This window comes from Syzygium oleosum, unplaced genomic scaffold (genome assembly GCF_021117445.2).
Source record: "Syzygium oleosum isolate NSW1041296 unplaced genomic scaffold, Sole_v2.1 Sole_v2.14, whole genome shotgun sequence".
Taxonomy (NCBI): Eukaryota; Viridiplantae; Streptophyta; class Magnoliopsida; order Myrtales; family Myrtaceae; genus Syzygium; species Syzygium oleosum.
This window is the reverse complement of record NW_026607498.1, coordinates 2,036,178-2,055,314: the sequence shown is the minus strand read 5'-3', so window position 1 is coordinate 2,055,314 and position 19,137 is coordinate 2,036,178. Positions and strand designations below refer to the sequence as shown.

Here is a 19,137-nt window from a genome sequence, read left to right as displayed (position 1 = left end):
GTCTCAAGCAATTCAAAAACTATTGAATATGTACCAAAAGTTCATATAGTTCAAGGATTAAATTGAATATGTACCAAAAGTTTAGGGACCAAATTAAACATTAGGCTAAAGTTTAAGGACTACATTGAACAAATTAAAAGTTCAAGGATCAAATTACACATTGGATCAAAGTTCAGAAACTGTTTGTGTCATTTTCCCAAAAAAATAAGACAAAGCTCTCAACTCAAAATATGACACTTACGAATCTCCACTAGAAATTATTATTGTAGAAAAACCCATCCCAGCAAAAACTTGTGGATTTTGGTAGGTCTAATCCAACGTAGAACAAATTTGCATTAATTCCTCTCATTCAGTAAGGATAGCTTTTTGTACGTCCATATAAGCAAGCTCATCTTAAATAAGTAAATCCCTAACTTGTGAATCTAATCTTATATACTATGTAAAGACACGAGCTAAGGCATATGGAGAATGAAATCATTTACACTTGATGATGTAGAAAATGGAATTTACATTGTATTCTTGCTGATCCAGACACGTATGCAGACTCCGGTCTTTAAGTATGAAGTCAAATTTTATGGCCTAAAACAAGACCATAAAAGGGATGAGGGACTAAGACATCATTTACTTTGTTTGTGGCAACGCATGCATCCCCTCAATTAGCAGGTGTTTCGCTGGAATTGCTCTCGCGACGAAATATAATTCATTGAGCGTCATCCTTCGGTTTTTAATGAGAGGAGATCGGGTTCTGTGGCGACTCCGGATAGGAAATATCCAGGTAGACAAGAAATCAACAGCTTTACTTCGAACCGAACTGTACATACAAACCGTGCCATAATTTAATCGACGACAAAGCTTAAAAATACAGTCACACTTACATAAAGATGTAATGCCAGGATTTAATCGACGACAAAACTTGAAAATACAATCACACGCGTACACAAAGATGTAACGCCATAATTTAGTCGACGACGCAATACCTGGGATAGAGACACACGCCGAAATTTAATCGACGACGCAAATCGGACGGAAAACTACAATTAAGGAAAAGTAAAGTGCATAATAGGAAAGTAAAGATAATCGAAAAATAACATGTTGATGGATTTGTCGGGAGGCCTTCCAAAGAGTACAATAGTGGTTTGTAAAGCCTACAATTGATGGTTATCAACAGAGGTTACAAAAGGTTACTAACAGAGGTTACAGATGATTACAAATAGTGGTTACGGATGGTTACTAACAAAGGTTACAAACGATTATTAACAGAGATTACAAATGGTTACCAACAATTACGTTGAATCCACTACCTTGATGGTTTATTCGACTCCACTATGTTGGCGGTTGCTTCAACTCCACTACTTTGACAGTTACTTCTTCGATAGTTGTATTCGAGATTCTTGACTTCACTTTTAGTCGATTCCTTCAAGTTGGCTATTCTTCACCGAAGTTCCTATCCTATTTTCGCATTCTGACGAGTAACGACCATCCACTTCCTTCCAAAATAGATGACTCTACAATGCTTTCCTGAGAAAACTCAAAACATAAAAGTTGTAGATCCATGAGTCTTCGTTCTTTTGGATTTGGAATCAGGTCAATCTAATATGTATCGATACAATTATGACCATTTTCCCGAACTGGCACAGAACTGAAATTTCTGTATTCTGACCAGTCACGACCGTCCACTTCCTTCCAAAATAGACGATTCTACAGTGCTTTTCTGAGAAAACTCAAACATAAAATTTGTAGATCCAGGAGTCTTCGTTCTTTTGGCTTTAGAATCAGGTCAATCCGATTTGTATTGATAAAGTTATGACCATTTTCCCAAACTGGCGCAGCACTGAAATTTCTGCTCGTTTTCCTGATCTTGTCGATAATAACAAAAAAATTGGTCATTTTTGGGTGTAAACAGCAGGAAACAAGACAAAAAGTAAATGAGTCCATACAATCTGCCAAATGGACCGTCCTCTATCTCAATTCCATAATCGCGTCGATGCTTGCCTCGTTTTCGTATGCTTCGGCAGTCGAGAACTGGTCGAGACACCAATCAAAACGCCGTGCGGAGTAGAGGATCCTCGTTGAAGTACCTACGTTCATCTGTTGTGTCTGCATACATTGTCCTTTTCTTTTATTTGTATGTGTGCGTGGTTTTGTGTGTCTCTGTGTTCTGTGTCCTGCAATTTTTAAGCTCTGGCAGTGTTCTTGCATATCAGGTACATCTGCTAAACGTTATGAGTATCATCACGTCCTAACAAAATGCGATTGTTTCACAAGAAAAGCAAGCTGACTATTGAGTTAAACTTGGAAGCATTTTTAACTTTGATTGGCCGGCGCGGTGAATCCGACAACCCACAAGATAATTTATCGCGCTCTTGGCACCGGAGATAGCTGCTCTTGAACAGCCAAGAGTTTCCCTGAAACATTCAAGACATGGCTTTAGAGTGTCGGAATGAATTTTCGAGACGGAGATCCTCTATTCCCTTATTAATGTCTCGATCCGCGACTTATGTGTAGGAAACGACATTAATCGCTAGATTTCTTAGAAATTAAACTTTAAATATATACGTGTTATCATCCTCTGTATTGTTACAATACAATGGCCAAAAGTACAGTCAAAATGGTCCTCCGTTAGCCTGAAGTTTCCAAGCTGTCGATCCAATTTAGAAGTAATCAAGACGTCAATTTAGGAAAGCTTTGACTATTTTACCCAACTTTGAAGTCTTTTTCTTTTTTTTTTTTTGCTACCAAAGTTTTATTTTACTAAATCACGCTATCGTTGACATGCTCCGAGAAAATTATCACATGCTCTCTCGATACATGTGAACCTAATAATTCTCAATCGTTAATTTACGTGGATCTCATATCAGATTTACATCAACCGCTGATGCAAATATTACTCCATGCATTCAGCTGCAAGCATATACATCGTCCACTTCATCAATGTTTCAACGTACGTGAGTGGAATGATTATGGAATTCCAGATTTGGCCCAGACCAAGATTTGGACCAACGTGGATCACCTATTTTTTGGGGCATAATTCTTTTAAAAAATCTCAACTTTAAGTCTGATTCTAATTCTGACTCGAATTTTATTTTGTCTAAAAAAAAAAAATTCTCAACTTTCGCTTTAGTCCCAAATCAGCCCACACTTCCGGAAATCACCACGACTTTCTTCAAAATTATTAGTATCAAGGCCAGTTAAAGGTTCATTATTAGAACTCGCGTCTTTATTAACACCCCCACCTTCGCATGGAACAACAGCAACATCTTGATGTTGATAATCTTGAAGAGACTGATGGCGATTTTTGGACGCATCGGCATATTTGGGAATAGAGTGAAAGTTGAGGATATCTTTTTAGACTAAAAGAAAAAGTTCAGGGCATAATTGAAATAGGAGCTAAAGTTGAGATTTTTTTTTAGGGAATTAGGCCTATATTTAGGTAATGCTTGTTACTTAGGAACCGCCACTAACATCTATTACAACACTGCACTACGAGGCCTCAAGAGAACATTCAGTGAGTTGCCGAGAAAATTTGGAATATCGGATTGTGCTTTGAAAATAACGTTTGTGATTCAGAAATGGTCATGTAGTTTTCGAAACATTCGAATTTAGATAGCGGGATAAAGACGCGAGAGTTTGCAAAGCGGTTGCAATAGAAGGAGGATCAGATTCTGCACACAAGACAGGTACAATATCCGACCAAAAAAAAAAAGTACAATAGAAGTAGGATCAGATTCTAATAAATTGAACCTGATATTGACAATTTTCAAGAAACCAGTGGCGATTTTTGGACGCGTGGGTAAATTTGCAACTATAGTAAAAGTTGGGGGTTTTTTTTTTTAAACAAAACAAAGTTCGGGGAAGAATTTGAATTGCACCTAAAGTTGGGGTTTTTTTTGGGGATTAGCCCTGTTATTGGGTAATGCTAGTTACTTAGGAACCGTCACTAACATCTTTTACAACACTGCACTGCAAGGCCTCAAGAGAACAATCAGTGAGCTGCTGACAAAATTTTGGAACATCGGATTGTACTTTGAAAATAACGTTAGTGCTTCGTAAATGCTCATGTAATTTTCGAAACATTCGAATTTAGATAGCGTGATCAAGGCGCGAGAGATTGCAAAGCGGTTGCACTAGAAGTAGGATCAGATTCTACACACAAGACAGCTGCACAGCACAGACCAGCTCAAATTTTGTTCAGGAAGCAACAAAAGCAGATTCGGTACAAGGAATCCCTTGAACGTGACATCTTCGACTTCGATCTGCATATATATATTGTTCGTCTTGGGAGTGGATTATATTGAGGTGAATTCAGTGTTTTTCTTCTCTCACTGTTTTCTTTTTCCCATCGCTCGGTAGTTTTCATGCGCGTGAGTCCGGATGGTTGTCCTGGGGATCGAAGCCGGATCTCGCGGTAAGTCTCTGGCCATCAAAGTTTAATTTTCCGGGTTGAGTTTGATGGTGCGTCAGTCGTGGCATGAAAGTTTTTGTGCACATGAGGCTTTTCTCTAGGACAGTGAATCTTGTGAAGGTCATTAGGCATGTTCTTGTGTAGCCATGCCTCTCTGCAGATGAGAGTAAGTAGTTCTTTTCAACGTATGTATATGTATATAACAAAGCAATGCCCAAACAAATGGAAAAATTGAAAGAAAGGGCGAGAAAACGATATTGATTTATGCTGACCAATGATAAATACATCTGCACAGTGTATACCCTCAATTCAAGTGCTTCCTTCAGAAAGGCCTGCCATGGAAGTAATCAAAGATACGGTGACTAAGACAACAGTCCTCTTTTGTATGATTCTATTGTTTTACAACTGCAGAGACGCAGCGAAAGGCCAAATACGAAAAATAACTGTTCCGCGTGTTGGAAAACACTAAGTACGCTCTGCATCCACGATTTTCTTATTATGTATGCAAATTCCAACTGCAGCATAGGATGGTCAATAAGTCCTTAGAAGCTAGAACATAATATGGGGGAACAAGCATAACCAGTTCCATTTTAGAGGAAACAAAGAGCTCTTCTATTTGCTAATTTAGCAGTGTCAATAATAGCATACCAATGAAGTTCTCACCTGAATGTGAGCTTGAACCTGTATTTCATTGCAAAACAGAGTCTCAGATTCTTCAGGGACTTTGGAGAGCATGGCTGAAGATGAACTCACCTTGCCTGAGGGAGCAAGTCAGCATCAGTTTTCAACTCGGCTTCCTTGGAATCCTGCTACTAGTTTCCTTGGGGAAATTAGTGTGCTTTCTGGGAAAGAGGAGCAACGCTACGATTCAGGCAATGGATGGACACATGATTGGCAACAAATCCAGCATAATATACAAATCCAGCATTGTCTGCACAGCTTTAGTGCTGGGGACACATCTCTTAATGCTATTGATGTTGGTATATGGCAATGACACCACATGTCGTTCCAAAACTCAAGCATTTTCATCGGAGATCATGCAAGTAGTATCCTGGGCAGTTACACTCATTGTACTGTACAAGATACCGGAAAAGAAATATATGAAGTTCCCATGGATTCTAAGGGCATGGTGGATGTGCAACTTCCTCTTGTCTGTTTTTTGCACGACTCTCGACATCAACTATGTGATTACGTACCACAGCCGCTTAAGGACACAAGACTTCATGAACTTCACGTGTCTGCTAGCCTCCACTGGATTGTTCAGCATTTCCATCCAGGGGAATACAGGCATCGTCTTCTCGTATGCCAATGGCATCAGGGAGCCGCTTCTTTCTGAAAATGTCGAGAAACTTTTAGAATCCAAAACGGAATCTCCATATGGGAAAGCTACCCTCTTTCAACTCATTACCTTCTCTTGGCTTAATCCATTATTTTCTGCGGGGTTCAAGAAGCCCCTTGAGCAAAATGACGTGCCCGATCTAGACATCAAGGACTCCGCAGCATTCGTTTCTTGTTCTTTTGGTGACTGCCTAAAGCAAGTCAAGGAAAAAGATGGAGCCACAAATCCATCCATCTACAAGGCAATCTTCTTTTTCATCAGAAAGAAAGCGGCAATCAATGCACTTTTTGCGGTAGTTAGTGCCGGAGCATCATATGTTGGTCCATACCTCATAGATGACTTCGTCAATTTTCTAACTGACAAGAAAAGCAGGAGCTTGGAGAGTGGCTATGTGCTAGCATTAGCCTTTCTAGGTGCCAAAATGGTTGAGACAATAGCACAGAGACAGTGGATTTTCGGAGCACGCCAACTAGGCCTTCGGCTTAGAGCTGCTCTGATATTGCATATATACAAGAAGGGACTAGTTTTGTCTGGCCAATCTCGCCAACGTCACACCACTGGAGAGATCATCAACTACATGAGCGTGGATATCGAGAGAATCACAGATCTCATCTGGTACTCAAATTTGATATGGATGTTACCCATACAGATCTCGTCAGCATTCTATGTTTTGCATACTAATTTAGGTTTAGGGTCTGTTGCTGCGCTAGCGGCAACATCAATTGTTATGGCTTTTAATATACCTCTAATCAGAACTCTGAGGAAATACCAGTCCAAGATCATGGAAGCTAAAGACAGCAGGATGAAATCCACTTCAGAGGTTCTTCGAAACATGAAGACCATAAAACTTCAAGCTTGGGAAAATCAGTTCCTTAACAAACTAGAGAGCTCGAGGAAAATAGAGTACGAGTGGTTAAGGAAAATGCAACGACTGGCAGCACTAACGGGTTTCATCTTCTGGGGATCACCGACATTCATCTCCATTATGACTTTTGGCGTGTGTATGCTAATGGGCATTCAACTTACTGCTGGAAGAGTCTTAGCTGCCCTGGCCACTTTCCGAATGTTACAAGATCCCATATATAATCTACCGGACTTGCTCAATGTAGTTGCACAGGGTAAAGTTTCAGTGGACAGAGTTGCTTCTTACCTGCAAGAAGATGAAATTCGGAAGGATGCCATCGAATATATTCCAAAGAATCAAGCACAGTTTGATATAGAGATTATCAATGCAACATTCAGCTGGAATCCGGACTTGAGTACTCCAACTCTGAACGATATCGAGCTGAAAGTTAAGGGGGGCTTGAAAGTGGCGATCTGTGGGACGGTCGGATCAGGGAAGTCGAGCCTTCTGTCATGCGTCCTAGGAGAAATAGAGAAGCTCTCTGGCCAAGTGAAAATCAGTGGAACTATAGCTTATGTTCCTCAGTCTCCTTGGATACTGACAGGGAATATCAGGGACAACATTCTCTTTGGAAATCCATATGATCCCGACAAGTATAACCGAACAGTCAAGTCATGTGCTTTGATTAAGGATTTTGAGCTGTTCTCAGCGAGCGATCTCACGGAGATTGGAGAAAGAGGCATCAACATTAGTGGAGGGCAAAAGCAACGGATACAAATTGCACGTGCAGTTTACCAAGATGCTGACATATATCTGCTCGATGACCCTTTCAGTGCAGTGGATGCTCATACAGGCACACAACTCTTTGCAGTAAGTTTTTACGCTCTCTTGCAAGAATAAAGACACGATGATGGATCTCAAAATCAGATCCTAGTATGAAATCTCACATGCTTTACCACAAAAATTTGCATTCTGAGTTCATCCCATGTAGGATTGCCTGATGGGAATGCTCAAAGACAAGACAATACTCTATGTGACCCACCAAGTGGAATTTCTTCCCGCAGCAGACCTCATTCTGGTAAGTAAACTTCACAAAAGTGATTCTCCATTTGACCACAGTGAATATACACAAACATCATATGAAAATAACTCTGAGAAGTAAGATTTTGGCAATCAACTCATCCTTGAGAATTTGAAAGTCTAGAGATCATGGTATTGAACTTTCATGTTATGCTTCATTTAAGCAAAATCTAAGCTCACATGTTGACTAAGCTACTGTTGATCTGACATCAACAGGTGATGCGGGATGGAAGAATAGCTCAGGCTGGTAAATTTGAAGATCTCGTAAAGCAGAATATAGGATTCGAAGTGTTGGTGGGTGCTCATAGCGAAACCCTCAAGTCAATTCTCACAGTTGAAAATTCAAGCAGAACAACTCAGCACCCAACAGCTGATGGCGAATCCAACAAAGACCTCGATTCTACAGCTGAACTTCCACCAAGAAAGCATGACTCTGAGCATGATCTATCCTTGGAGATATCAGAGAAGAAAGGGAGATTGGTGCAAGATGAAGAACGAGAAAGAGGAAGCATTGGAAAAGAAATTTACTGGTCCTACATGACAACAGTGAAGGGTGGAGCTCTAATCCCAATAATTCTTCTGGCTCAGTCCTCATTTCAGATACTTCAAGTAGCAAGTAATTATTGGATGGCATGGGCTTGTCCTCCAACAAGTGATACTGAACCAGTGTATAAAATGGACGTCATCCTGCTCATTTATATACTGCTTGCTGTTGGAAGTTCACTGTGCATACTTCTTCGACTAATGCTTCTTGTAGCAGCAGGATTATGGACAGCACAGACGCTATTCACAAAAATGCTTCACAGTGTAATGCGGGCTCCTATGGCATTTTTCGACTCTACCCCAACTGGAAGGATCTTAAACCGGGTTAGCAACATAGCACTCCTGAATTTCAAGTTTTGATCATGTCATCATACATGAACAACAAAAGTGATAGCAAGCATAATTAATTTTTTTGTTTCATCATCCTGTTAGTTTTTTGAGAAGCAGATATAAAATCAAACGTATAAGCAACCGGAAAATCAGACATGAGCAGTTGAAATGTCACTTAAGAACATGTAATTGCTTGTCTTCAATTGTCAAAGATTGCTTACACCTTTACGAAGATTGAAATAGTATTGCATGTGTCAGTAGAAATCTGAATGAATGAAACTTGTTTTTCATATGATTTGCTCTTTATAATTTTAATGAATATACTAAATCTTCGAAAGGGTTAGAAAGTGCCCACTCCCTTACTAAGGATTCTACATAATATCAATTATTCAAGACAAATTCTTCAACATTTCAAAATTTAACGGCGACTCCACAGAAACAACTAGAAGACAAATTGAAATCGTTTCATTCCTGGATTAAATCGAATTAGGATCATTTTGCAGTGCCAAATAACTCAATGCGACTGCCACAAATCCCCGAGGCATTTTAACATGCCATCTTATCATAAATTCTATACAGGCAAATATTATTGAGTTAGGCCTGATCACGTAACAAGTACAAAGGCTGATGTTGGTATGATGACATTGTACCATATCGTATGCAGGCATCTAGCGATCAAAGTGTGCTAGACTCGGAAATAGCATGGAAATTAGGTTGGTGTGCTTTCTCCATTATACAGCTTCTAGGAACAATTGCAGTGATGTCGCAGGTAGCATGGGAAGTATTTGTGATCTTCATCCCAGTGACTGCAATATGTATATGGTACAAGGTAATTCCATTCCTCACGATGGTCACACAATTCTTCCAAGGACAGGTTTTTGGAAGAATTTAGCAGCATGATATTCCATGTATTTTTGTATTTTAGATGCTTGATTTCATCATCTCTTACAAGGAATGGTGTTGGTCATACTATCAATAACAAGACCTGATAGCCGTATCTAGAATCTGAATAAAAATCTTCAAAGAAGTTCAATCAAAGAGTTGACAAGCCCAGTTCCGATAGATAATGTCACGACATCCCTTTCCCTTTTTATTCTTTATGGCATTGTCTCAAGAAATTCAGGATTTTCCAATCCATTCTTCAAAAAATTTCGAAGAAGAATAGGTAGGAAGATGTTTTTACTCCCCAAAATAGAGAGACGTGAGTTGGCCAAATTCTAAGTAAAATGCTCCTACTAAGTTGCTCCAAAATATGCTGCCAAAAGCTGACACTATATTGAACAATTTATATAAACATTCTTCTTTCCTCATTTCAGCAATACTACATACCAACAGCGAGAGAACTAGCCCGCTTATCAGGAATTCAACAAGCTCCAATTCTGCACCACTTTGCGGAATCACTATCAGGAGCAGCAACAATTCGTGCTTTTGATCAAGAAGATCGATTCACTAATGGAAATTTGGGGCTTGTAGACAACCACTCAAGGCCATGGTTTCATAATGTGTCAGCAATGGAATGGCTTTCGTTTCGCCTAAATCTTTTGTCTAACTTTGTCTTTGCCTTTTCATTGGTTTTGCTGGTATCCCTCCCTGAAGGAATTATCAATCCAAGTAAGTCCTGCAAATTATTTCAGAATATCTCACTATGACAAGATTACAAGTAGTATGTACTTTGCACACCAACTTGTTTCGGTATTATCCGAACAATATCATACATCTGCTTGATTCATCAGTACATCACAAGTAATCTCAAACAGAATAATAGTCAGGCAGTTAATATACAATCCTCTCTACCAAATTCAAGCATAGTCTAGTATGAAGCACTTATTAGAACAGGATATATACACAAAACAATTTAAAGATAATCAATTTTGTTTTGCAGGCATAGCAGGGTTGGCTGTAACATACGGAATTAATTTGAATGTTCTCCAAGCTTCTGTTATATGGAATATATGCAATGCTGAGAACAAAATGATCTCAGTCGAGAGAGTACTTCAGTATTCAAACTTAGCAAGTGAAGCCGCTCTTTTGATAGAAGACAGCAGGCTTCCCAGCAACTGGCCGGAAACTGGAAAGATTTGCTTCAGAAACTTGCAGGTAAGCCAAACATCAGCTTCCGAGACAATCAATAAAAATTTCAGTTCCCACATCCTGACATTAGTTTGGGAAATTCTGCATCACTTACGGATAAGTTTTCTATAATTGCTATCAATCTCACTCTCATCCTCTTGGAATGCCCATGAGATGTCTTAGACTGACTTACATGGTTATTCTTGCAGATCCGATATGCTGAACATCTTCCATCTGTCCTTAAAAACATCACCTGTACGTTTCCTGGCAAGAGAAAAATTGGAGTAGTAGGAAGGACAGGGAGTGGAAAATCAACCCTCATACAGGCCATCTTTAGGATTGTGGAGCCCAGACAAGGAAGCATTATAATTGATGATGTTGACATATCCAAAATAGGCCTTCATGACCTTAGATCAAGACTCAGCATCATTCCGCAAGACCCTACAATGTTTGAAGGAACAGTAAGAGGGAACCTTGACCCATTGGAGCAATACTCTGATAGGGAAGTATGGGAGGTAAAACTTCTTTCCCCTACAGCTTTGCCTCATATGTGACTTGAAGTAAAAGAAGAATTCTGTAGTTAGGATTATTTAGCATGAGAAGATCTCATTATCCAAGTCCAAGTTATAGAAAATGCGCATGTCTACGCTCACACGGACACATTCTACCAGAATAATATCATTGACCAAATTTGCAAAGTAATAGATTTTGCCGCAACCAAGTACAGTGGATTACAAGCAACTTCATCATGTTTCACTAACCTACAAAGTTTCTCTATGAGAAGCTCTATAACCACAAATTCACGCATTCCCCTGGAATGGCTCTACTTTGGACATCATGATAACAGAATTTCTGATTTTACAGGCTTTGGACAAATGTCAACTTGGTGATATTGTCAGAGGAAAGGAAGAAAAGTTGGATTCCACAGGTCCGATCCCTTAATCACATCTGTCATACAAAGTTGCAAGTTTTGTCATAGTAAATCTACTAATCAATTTTCCTAACAGTTGTGGAGAACGGAGAAAACTGGAGTGTGGGCCAAAGGCAGTTATTATGTCTTGGAAGAGCCTTGCTGAAGAAAAGCAGTATACTTGTACTAGATGAAGCAACGGCATCAGTTGACTCTGCCACTGATGGCATTATCCAAAAGGTCATTAGTCAAGAATTCACAAACCGCACAGTGGTGACAATAGCTCACAGAATCCATACAGTCATAGACAGCGACCTAGTTTTGGTTCTTAGTGATGGTAGGGAATAAAGCATTTTTCCGTAAACACCCATTCTCTCTTGCCTAAACATTTCTATGCTAGGATTTATACTGAATAGCTCCTTTCAATTTTTCATCGAACAGGAAGAATAGCAGAATTCGACACACCCAAGAAATTACTAGAAAGAGAAAATTCATTCTTCTCCAAGCTCTTAAGGGAGTACTCCATGAGGTCACGGAGTTTCCGCAGCATCGCACACCTAAATAGCTAAACCCGGCAGCTACAACATGAAAGGTTACAGTATTAAGGCGGACTAAGAGAAACTGTGGGGGTCCTACGATTTCATCAACACTACCAGTTTCAAATTCGGCGGAAATACTCAGGGTCAACATGGGTGCAACGAACACAAGATCAACAATATGGGAAGCGAATCGAGCTTCTGAGTTCCGCTTCCGCTCTAGGATTTGGCAAGCCATGATATTTTTGTTACGCTGAGTGCAGATACTTCCTTGTTATTGGAATTATCAATCCGAGTAATTCAATAAACCCCACAAGATGATCCAACTTCATCTGAGACATATGTAAGTATTGTTAGGAAAATAATAAAAATTTCAAGAACAGAAGAGGAAAATGCTTTGCCGAGGTGACATTTAGCAACATGATCCTGAAAGTGTGGTTCAATATTTAAATACTCTAATGCTCTCCCTAACACGTAGGTTAAACTTAGCCTAAAACTAAGGTTCGGTTTGTTTGATAAAACCATTTCCGGAATAGTCTTCGGATTTTCCAGCATTTAGATGACGGAGTAATCGATCGGTGGAAAGCATTTTCCATGAGCTGAAAACAACTGCCTTAGATTGGGGAAAATGGCTTCCCCTTTTGGTAACAAGGAAATCGTTTTCCATGATTTGTTACTTCCTATCTTCATCTCTCTATCTTTCATCAATTTTTTTTTCTTTTTTTTTCTTGACAAGTCTCATCTATTATTTCATATATATTATCTACCATCTCCTGAATATACTTCATTAATGCTCGTCTTCTTCTACATTATCTAAAAAGACGATTAAGTATATTATTGTACAAATATGAATTCATAATTTCTCTCCAAATTTCTTTGTTATTTGTGTCATTTTGATGGGTTACAGAATAAACAAAGAAGAGATTAATTCCAGCTTGTTAGTTATAATATGTCATTTTTAATGATACAAGCTGTCTTTAGTGGACTCACTTATTATTAAGTACCATAAAACCAATGGCAAAAGGACACTATAAGTGCCATAAGTTGTGTACGACGCTCACTTTAGTGCCAAAAGTTTTCGCCGGCTCACTTAAGCGCCAAATCGGAAGAAAAATGATCACTTAAGTGCCAAAAGGTTTTTTTGGATCACTTCAGTGCTAAAATTTTTGAAAAACGATCACTTAAGTGCTAAAATTTTTGAAAAACGATCATTTAAATGCTAAAAATTTTTTAAAACGATCACTTAAGTGCCAATCTCCGGCGAGCCACGTCAGCTTCAGATTTTAATAAAAAAAAATGCCACGTCAGATTTCCGGCGAAAAATTGTGTACGGCATCGGAGTTGGCACTTAAGTGATCGTTTTTCAAAAATTTTAGCATTAAAGTGATAAAAAAAAAATTATGGCACCAAAGTGAGCGCCGTACACCACTTATGGCACTTGTAGTGTTCTTTTGCCTAAAACGAATTATTTCACCATTGTTTTCAGCAAAAGCAAAAACCAGAAAATAGTTCACTTTCTCTAAAATTGAATTTCCCAAAAACAATTTCCAAAGACACAAAGTTTTTGATGAAAGAAACAAATCTTAAGCTTGGAAATATATAACAAGGGCAGTAAATAAAGGATTTAAAAAAAATTGAACTCAGGATCTGTCACGCCCCGAACCCCATCGAGCTCGCGACATCCCGCTCCGGTCGAATAGTTGCGACGTCCCAGGAACATCGCCGACCCAACCCAAACATCAGAAAACACATGCGGAAGCGAAAACAAAACCCCTGACTATAAAGACGACGATGGGTGTCACGCCCCGAACCCCTACGAGCTCGTGACATCCCCTGCTCCGGTCGAAATGATGCGACGTCCCAGGAACGTCGCCGACCCAATCCAAACATCAGAGCCACATGCGGAAGCGGATATAAAAACCCCGGACAAAAAGATGACGACAACGGGGTAGAACACCACAACAATCAAACAACAACATCTTCATACAACACCAAACATACAAACATCATATTACAGACATAAATACAGACGAACATACTCCGCCACCGTTTTAACAAAAGATCAAGGTCTTGTTAACTTAACTTCCATATGGGTCAACCCGATTTACACAACCCCAAAAATATCCTAGGGAAAGCCTACTGGTCGCCCTTCCGCTCTGCTTCTGATTCTTCGGGTTTGAGCCTCCGGACACTCACCTGCAATTCCACGAGGCACCAAAGGCGGTTCCTCGAACTTCCAAAAAGAGGAGGCAAACTTCCCGGGTCTAAGGCTGGGGGTCTAAAAGTGGCAGTTATACAACCGTGAGACGAATCTCAATAAGTGTACAACCCCAAACCCCACGTAGGCACTCACGTACCGCCAGACGAAAACACACATAACACACAATGATCAGCTAAACTAACAATCACATGCGACCCTATCTGGAATTCCTCACGCACGTCCCTGCACGTTAGTCAACCACACAGCCAGTATGCCACAGAAATACATCACCGCCGCGCGCGTGCCCCGATTATAGAGAAAACCCACTTGGGCATGTCCCATACCATGCCTAGCAATTTTTACCCCATAATCGAGCATCACACCACGCGATACAAACACACTCGCACACCAACTCACACCACACGCCACTTTCTTAATTTCACTCGTCCCGCAAATTCTTGCTCATTCTCAGCCTTTCCACCACTACCGCGCCCGCGTAAAACGCATCAGGCCAACGGTCTTCTGACCTCGTCAGGCATCGTCACCCCGTCGGGCCGGGCATCGTCACCTCGTCAGGGACGGCATCGTCCCGCGTAAACGTACACGCCTCAGGACGGAATCCTACACACACTTTCCTTCTACCGCGCCCGCGTAAAACGCATCAGGCCAACGGTCTTCTGACCACGTCAGGCATCGACACCTCGTCAGTCCGGGCATCGTCACCTCGTCAGGGACGGCATCGTCCCGCGTAAACGTACACGCCTCATGACGGACCTTTTTCCAATCAATCCTACACATCCGAACCTTCGTTCCACACTCTCTACACGTACCACGCCACCACACAAACGCACTGCCAAACATACACACTTCACACACATTTCACATTTACACAACCTCGTCACGCGAACACCACACAAACACCCAAGCTTGGCACGCGAACTCAATGCGCAATCACGCCACCACACCTCACAGCCACACAATCACACATACGAGCTCATTCAAGCATCAAAATACCCGTCAAAATGCCATGATAACACCGAATAATTCTCGCGAGAGAGAGAAAAACCGAGAATATATAAAATCGGGTCAAAACTGGGCAGTTTACACAGTGACCAAAATCCCAATAAAATAAATAGTAAAAGAACTCCAAAAATTATAAATTTTGGATATGTCATAAAACACATCTTGATCAACATTTCTTATGAAGAACACAAAATCCGGTTCAATCTGCAACCATTCCTTTTTGTCCCTCGAAGTCAGACCAAAATCAGTTCGCTCAAACAGACCGTTTTGTCCTCAAAATACATTTATTTCAACATCCAGATCACCTTGAAAAGCTTTGTAATTTTTATATGTTATAGAAAAAAATGTACCCAACAACTTTTATGAAGGAAGTATTTTGAAAATATTCCTGAAAAAATTTATAAAAATTCGAACAGACCCGAAGGTCGGGTGAACAGTAAATCGGGCAGTTTTATTTCGGTCCAAAGATGGGCTTCCGAATGGCCTCAACTGATCTCCAAAAATTCCCAAATTAAAATATGTTATACTTCAAGATGTTGGGAACAACTTTCATGAAGAACACTTCCTCAAATTCGGGCCACATAAGTCACAGTAAAAATAACAAAAACCAACGACGCAGCAGCAACCTAACTGGAAATCAGCCAACACACACCACCGAGCAAACCAGCCACTAAATTCACCCTAAACCGAGCCCTAAACAAGCCTAACAATACCCGAGGTCCTAGGCGACATTTGGGGAGGTCACTTACCTAAGAAAGGCGAGACGAACGGGTTGGATTGGAGGCTGAAACGGGCGGAACAGCAGCAGCAGCAGCAGCAGCAACACCGGCGGTGATGGGAGGAAATGAAGATGAAGAGAGTGAGAGAGTGAGAGAGAAAAAAAAAAAAAGCTGATCGTGGGGGTTCTGGCCAGAATGAGGGGGAGGAGAGAGAGAGAGGTCAGAAATAGTGGGCCTAGGGTGGACACGTGTCGGCGATCCGCAATTTTTCCCAAATTACCCTTGATCCAACGGTCCTCGTTTGTCTTTATCCAATAATTCAAGGGCAAGGTGGTAATTCAATAATTCCAATTTCTTTTTCACTTATTTTAGTCCTCAATTATTGTCCAAAATTGTCCAAAATTCGGAATTCCCAATACCGGGTCCAGGGGTAAAATGATAATTTTCCGGTCCCGGGGCGAAATTCCAATTTTCGCACATACGGGTTCCATATGGGTGTGGCCAACATAATATGGCGTCGGAATCGTGAAAATAGCTTCTTAAGCCCTCGAAAATCTACTGCAAAGTCCTGGGAATAAAATATTATTATTTTTCACTTCCGAGCCAAAATTCCAATTTTTGACCGAAAGAACTCTAAATGCGCGTGGCCACCCCAAAATGACACTAGCCTCGAAAAATAACCTCAAACGACCTCAAAATCCAACATCGGTGTCCACAGGGACAAAACCGTAATTTTTCCGACCCCGAACCGAAATCCATTTTTTTGCAGAAATGGTTGGCCCCAAGATTGGCCAAGCCAAAAACGTCATCGGCCGCTCAAAATTGTCACTTTCAAAATTCTTGATTCCCGGGCCCGAATTCCAAGAAATGACTAGAATTGAACAATCACGACTTTAGCTTATCTCTGGCTAACGGGTGGCTCATTGGGATTACGCGCTCTCGACCCGTGACCGACACCAAGTCAAATCACGTTTAAGTTTACTCTACCCGGGACGACCTCGGTTGTCATATAATTGCGAGGGTCTGTCACTAGTGCCCTTCAGACACGATCAATCAAATAGACCGGTCTCGATTGGCTTAAAACATTCCCTCGTCAATCCATACGGTCGAAGATCGAACCCAGGTCGAGTTCTTTGGTCATGCGAACTCAATCCCGTAATAGCCCTACCCCTATGGTTAGCATCCCGTGAATGCGCATTTCCGGGTGAGATTTCACTACAAATGCATTGGCCAAAATATTCATTTCATAGATCCCGGGAAAAGGATCGAAAATTCAGACTGTTACAATGGGGTAGCTCAACAAGTCAGACAAAGAAAAATACATTCATTAATATACATTACTATCATCCCGAGCATACAAACCACTTTATATACAACTAACAAAACATGTAACATCCTGAATTTTGACGCGAACTTCGATATCAAAATTTCAAGGGTGATTACGAATATTTTTTCAGACTGGCGTCATTTTATAGTGGCCAAATAAGTTTGGGACAAGTACGGTTGAAAACTGAAATTTCGACAAAAAATTGAGAAAATTTCAATTTTGCCCCTGGGGACCTCGATGCCCGTTTTCGAGGCCAAACGAAGTTATTTTTCGGAACCGATGCCAAATTGGAGTGGCCACGCATGTCTGGAGTGCGTGCGGTTGAAAATTGGAATTTCGACCCCGGAACGAAAATTTACAGTTTTACCCCTCCAGACTTTCGGATTGATTTTCGAGGGCTTAAAGGATAATTTTTAAGGATCCGACACCATATTATGCTTTCCATGCGTAAATAGGACCGGTATGGACAAAAATTGAAATTTCAGTCTGGGATCGGAAAATTACGAAAATGCCCCTAGGCTTATTTTCATTAATTCCGAATTTGATCAATTTTTGGGAGATTAACCAAGGTTAATTAGACTAAACCAGGTCTGGTCAGCCCATGGTTGGGGACAAATGACCAATGGGCCCTTAAATTATTGGATTAGATCAAATACTAGCCATTGGATCAAGGGCAAAATGGAGATATGACCTAGGATCTTGACACTTGGACTCCACTAAGTCACCTTGACCAGCATTTGACTACTCTCTCTCTTCTTCCCATTTTGGCTCGGCAAAAATTCCCTCATTTTCCTCTCCTTCTTCGTCGTCTCCTTCCTTTCCCGTTCTGCTTGACCGACTTCTGTTCACGCCGGAACAGCCACGCCGCCGGAGCTGCTGTCTGCAGGCCACCGTGCTCAACCACCTAACACCACCCCAGCCACCGTCGACCAGCCTCGCCCTCTGAATCACCGCCCACAGCCGCTATTTAGCAGGGGAGGCCGAAAGAGCCAATCGGGACGCCGCCGCCCATCGCCGGTACCGCGCCGCCGTCCACCGCCCGTGCACCACCCGCGCCGACCACCTCACCCTCACCATCTCTCTCTCCACCGTCCTCAGCCCACCCCCTCAGCAGCCCCCCCTGTTTCGGCCTTGGTGGCCGAGAGCCTCACCATCGCCGCCGTGACCGCCGGCTTGCCCGCGGAACGCCGCCAACGATTCTCACCGCGTGTCGGTAATCGACCGCCCGTTCCCGTCGCCGCGAGTTAATATTAGGCGAGTATAAGCCCCTAAACCCTTAATTAGTCTAATTGTGCATTTTAGAGGGTAATTTAGAGGGTTAATTAAGCTTAATTAGGGCCTAATTAGGTCTAATGTTGTGTGGGGTGATTAGGGGACCTAATTAGTGCTTAATGAAGTGATTTAAAGGTGGTTTAGGGCTAATTAGTGTTCTGCCCTGGTACTGTTCATTAGTACCGAATTTGCCTAAAATGGCTTAAGTTGTGCAATAAGCGGGTTCAATGACTAAGGACTTTGAATTGGGTATTTTAGGGACTAATTAGGCTTAGTTAAGGCTTAGTTAGGTGTATTTGTTAGTGGGGTGATTAGGGTATGTGATTAGGGCCTAATGGGGTTGTTTAAGCGTGGTTTAGTGGGCAAAGTATGTTCTGCCCTGATACTGTTCATACAGTACCGAAATTGTATAAATGATCTAAGTTGAACATTAAATGGATTATTGATTTATGGCTGGAAATTTAGGCATTTTTAAGGGCTAATGAGGACTCGTTGGAATCCTAGTGATGACGCCGTGTCCGAGGAGTTGATGGTTAGGTTTG

At 41.1% G+C, this 19,137-nt stretch overlaps 1 protein-coding gene across 1 annotated transcript; it reads left to right on the top strand.

Moving 5' to 3' along the window:
* Positions 1-4,283: 4,283 nt before the first annotated feature.
* LOC115684434 (putative ABC transporter C family member 15) lies at positions 4,284-12,385 on the top strand. Its single transcript, XM_030609165.2, has 11 exons — positions 4,284-4,405; positions 5,105-7,455; positions 7,577-7,663; positions 7,882-8,532; positions 9,203-9,367; positions 9,855-10,149; positions 10,421-10,635; positions 10,818-11,123; positions 11,473-11,536; positions 11,616-11,855; positions 11,960-12,385. The coding sequence occupies exons 1-11, from the start codon at positions 4,372-4,374 to the stop codon at positions 12,085-12,087; spliced, it is 4,536 nt and encodes a 1,511-aa protein (XP_030465025.2). The 5' UTR covers positions 4,284-4,371; the 3' UTR covers positions 12,088-12,385.
* Positions 12,386-19,137: the final 6,752 nt, after the last annotated feature.

Bases quoted from the DNA above. Each gene is read 5' to 3' on its own strand.
- LOC115684434 (XM_030609165.2), top strand. From the start codon at position 4,372: ATGGTTGTCCTGGGGATCGAAGCCGGATCTCGCG. The intron at 7,664-7,881 runs GTAAGTAAACTT...TGACATCAACAG, and splicing joins CCGCAGCAGACCTCATTCTG to GTGATGCGGGATGGAAGAAT. The intron at 8,533-9,202 runs GTTAGCAACATA...TATCGTATGCAG, and splicing joins CTGGAAGGATCTTAAACCGG to GCATCTAGCGATCAAAGTGT.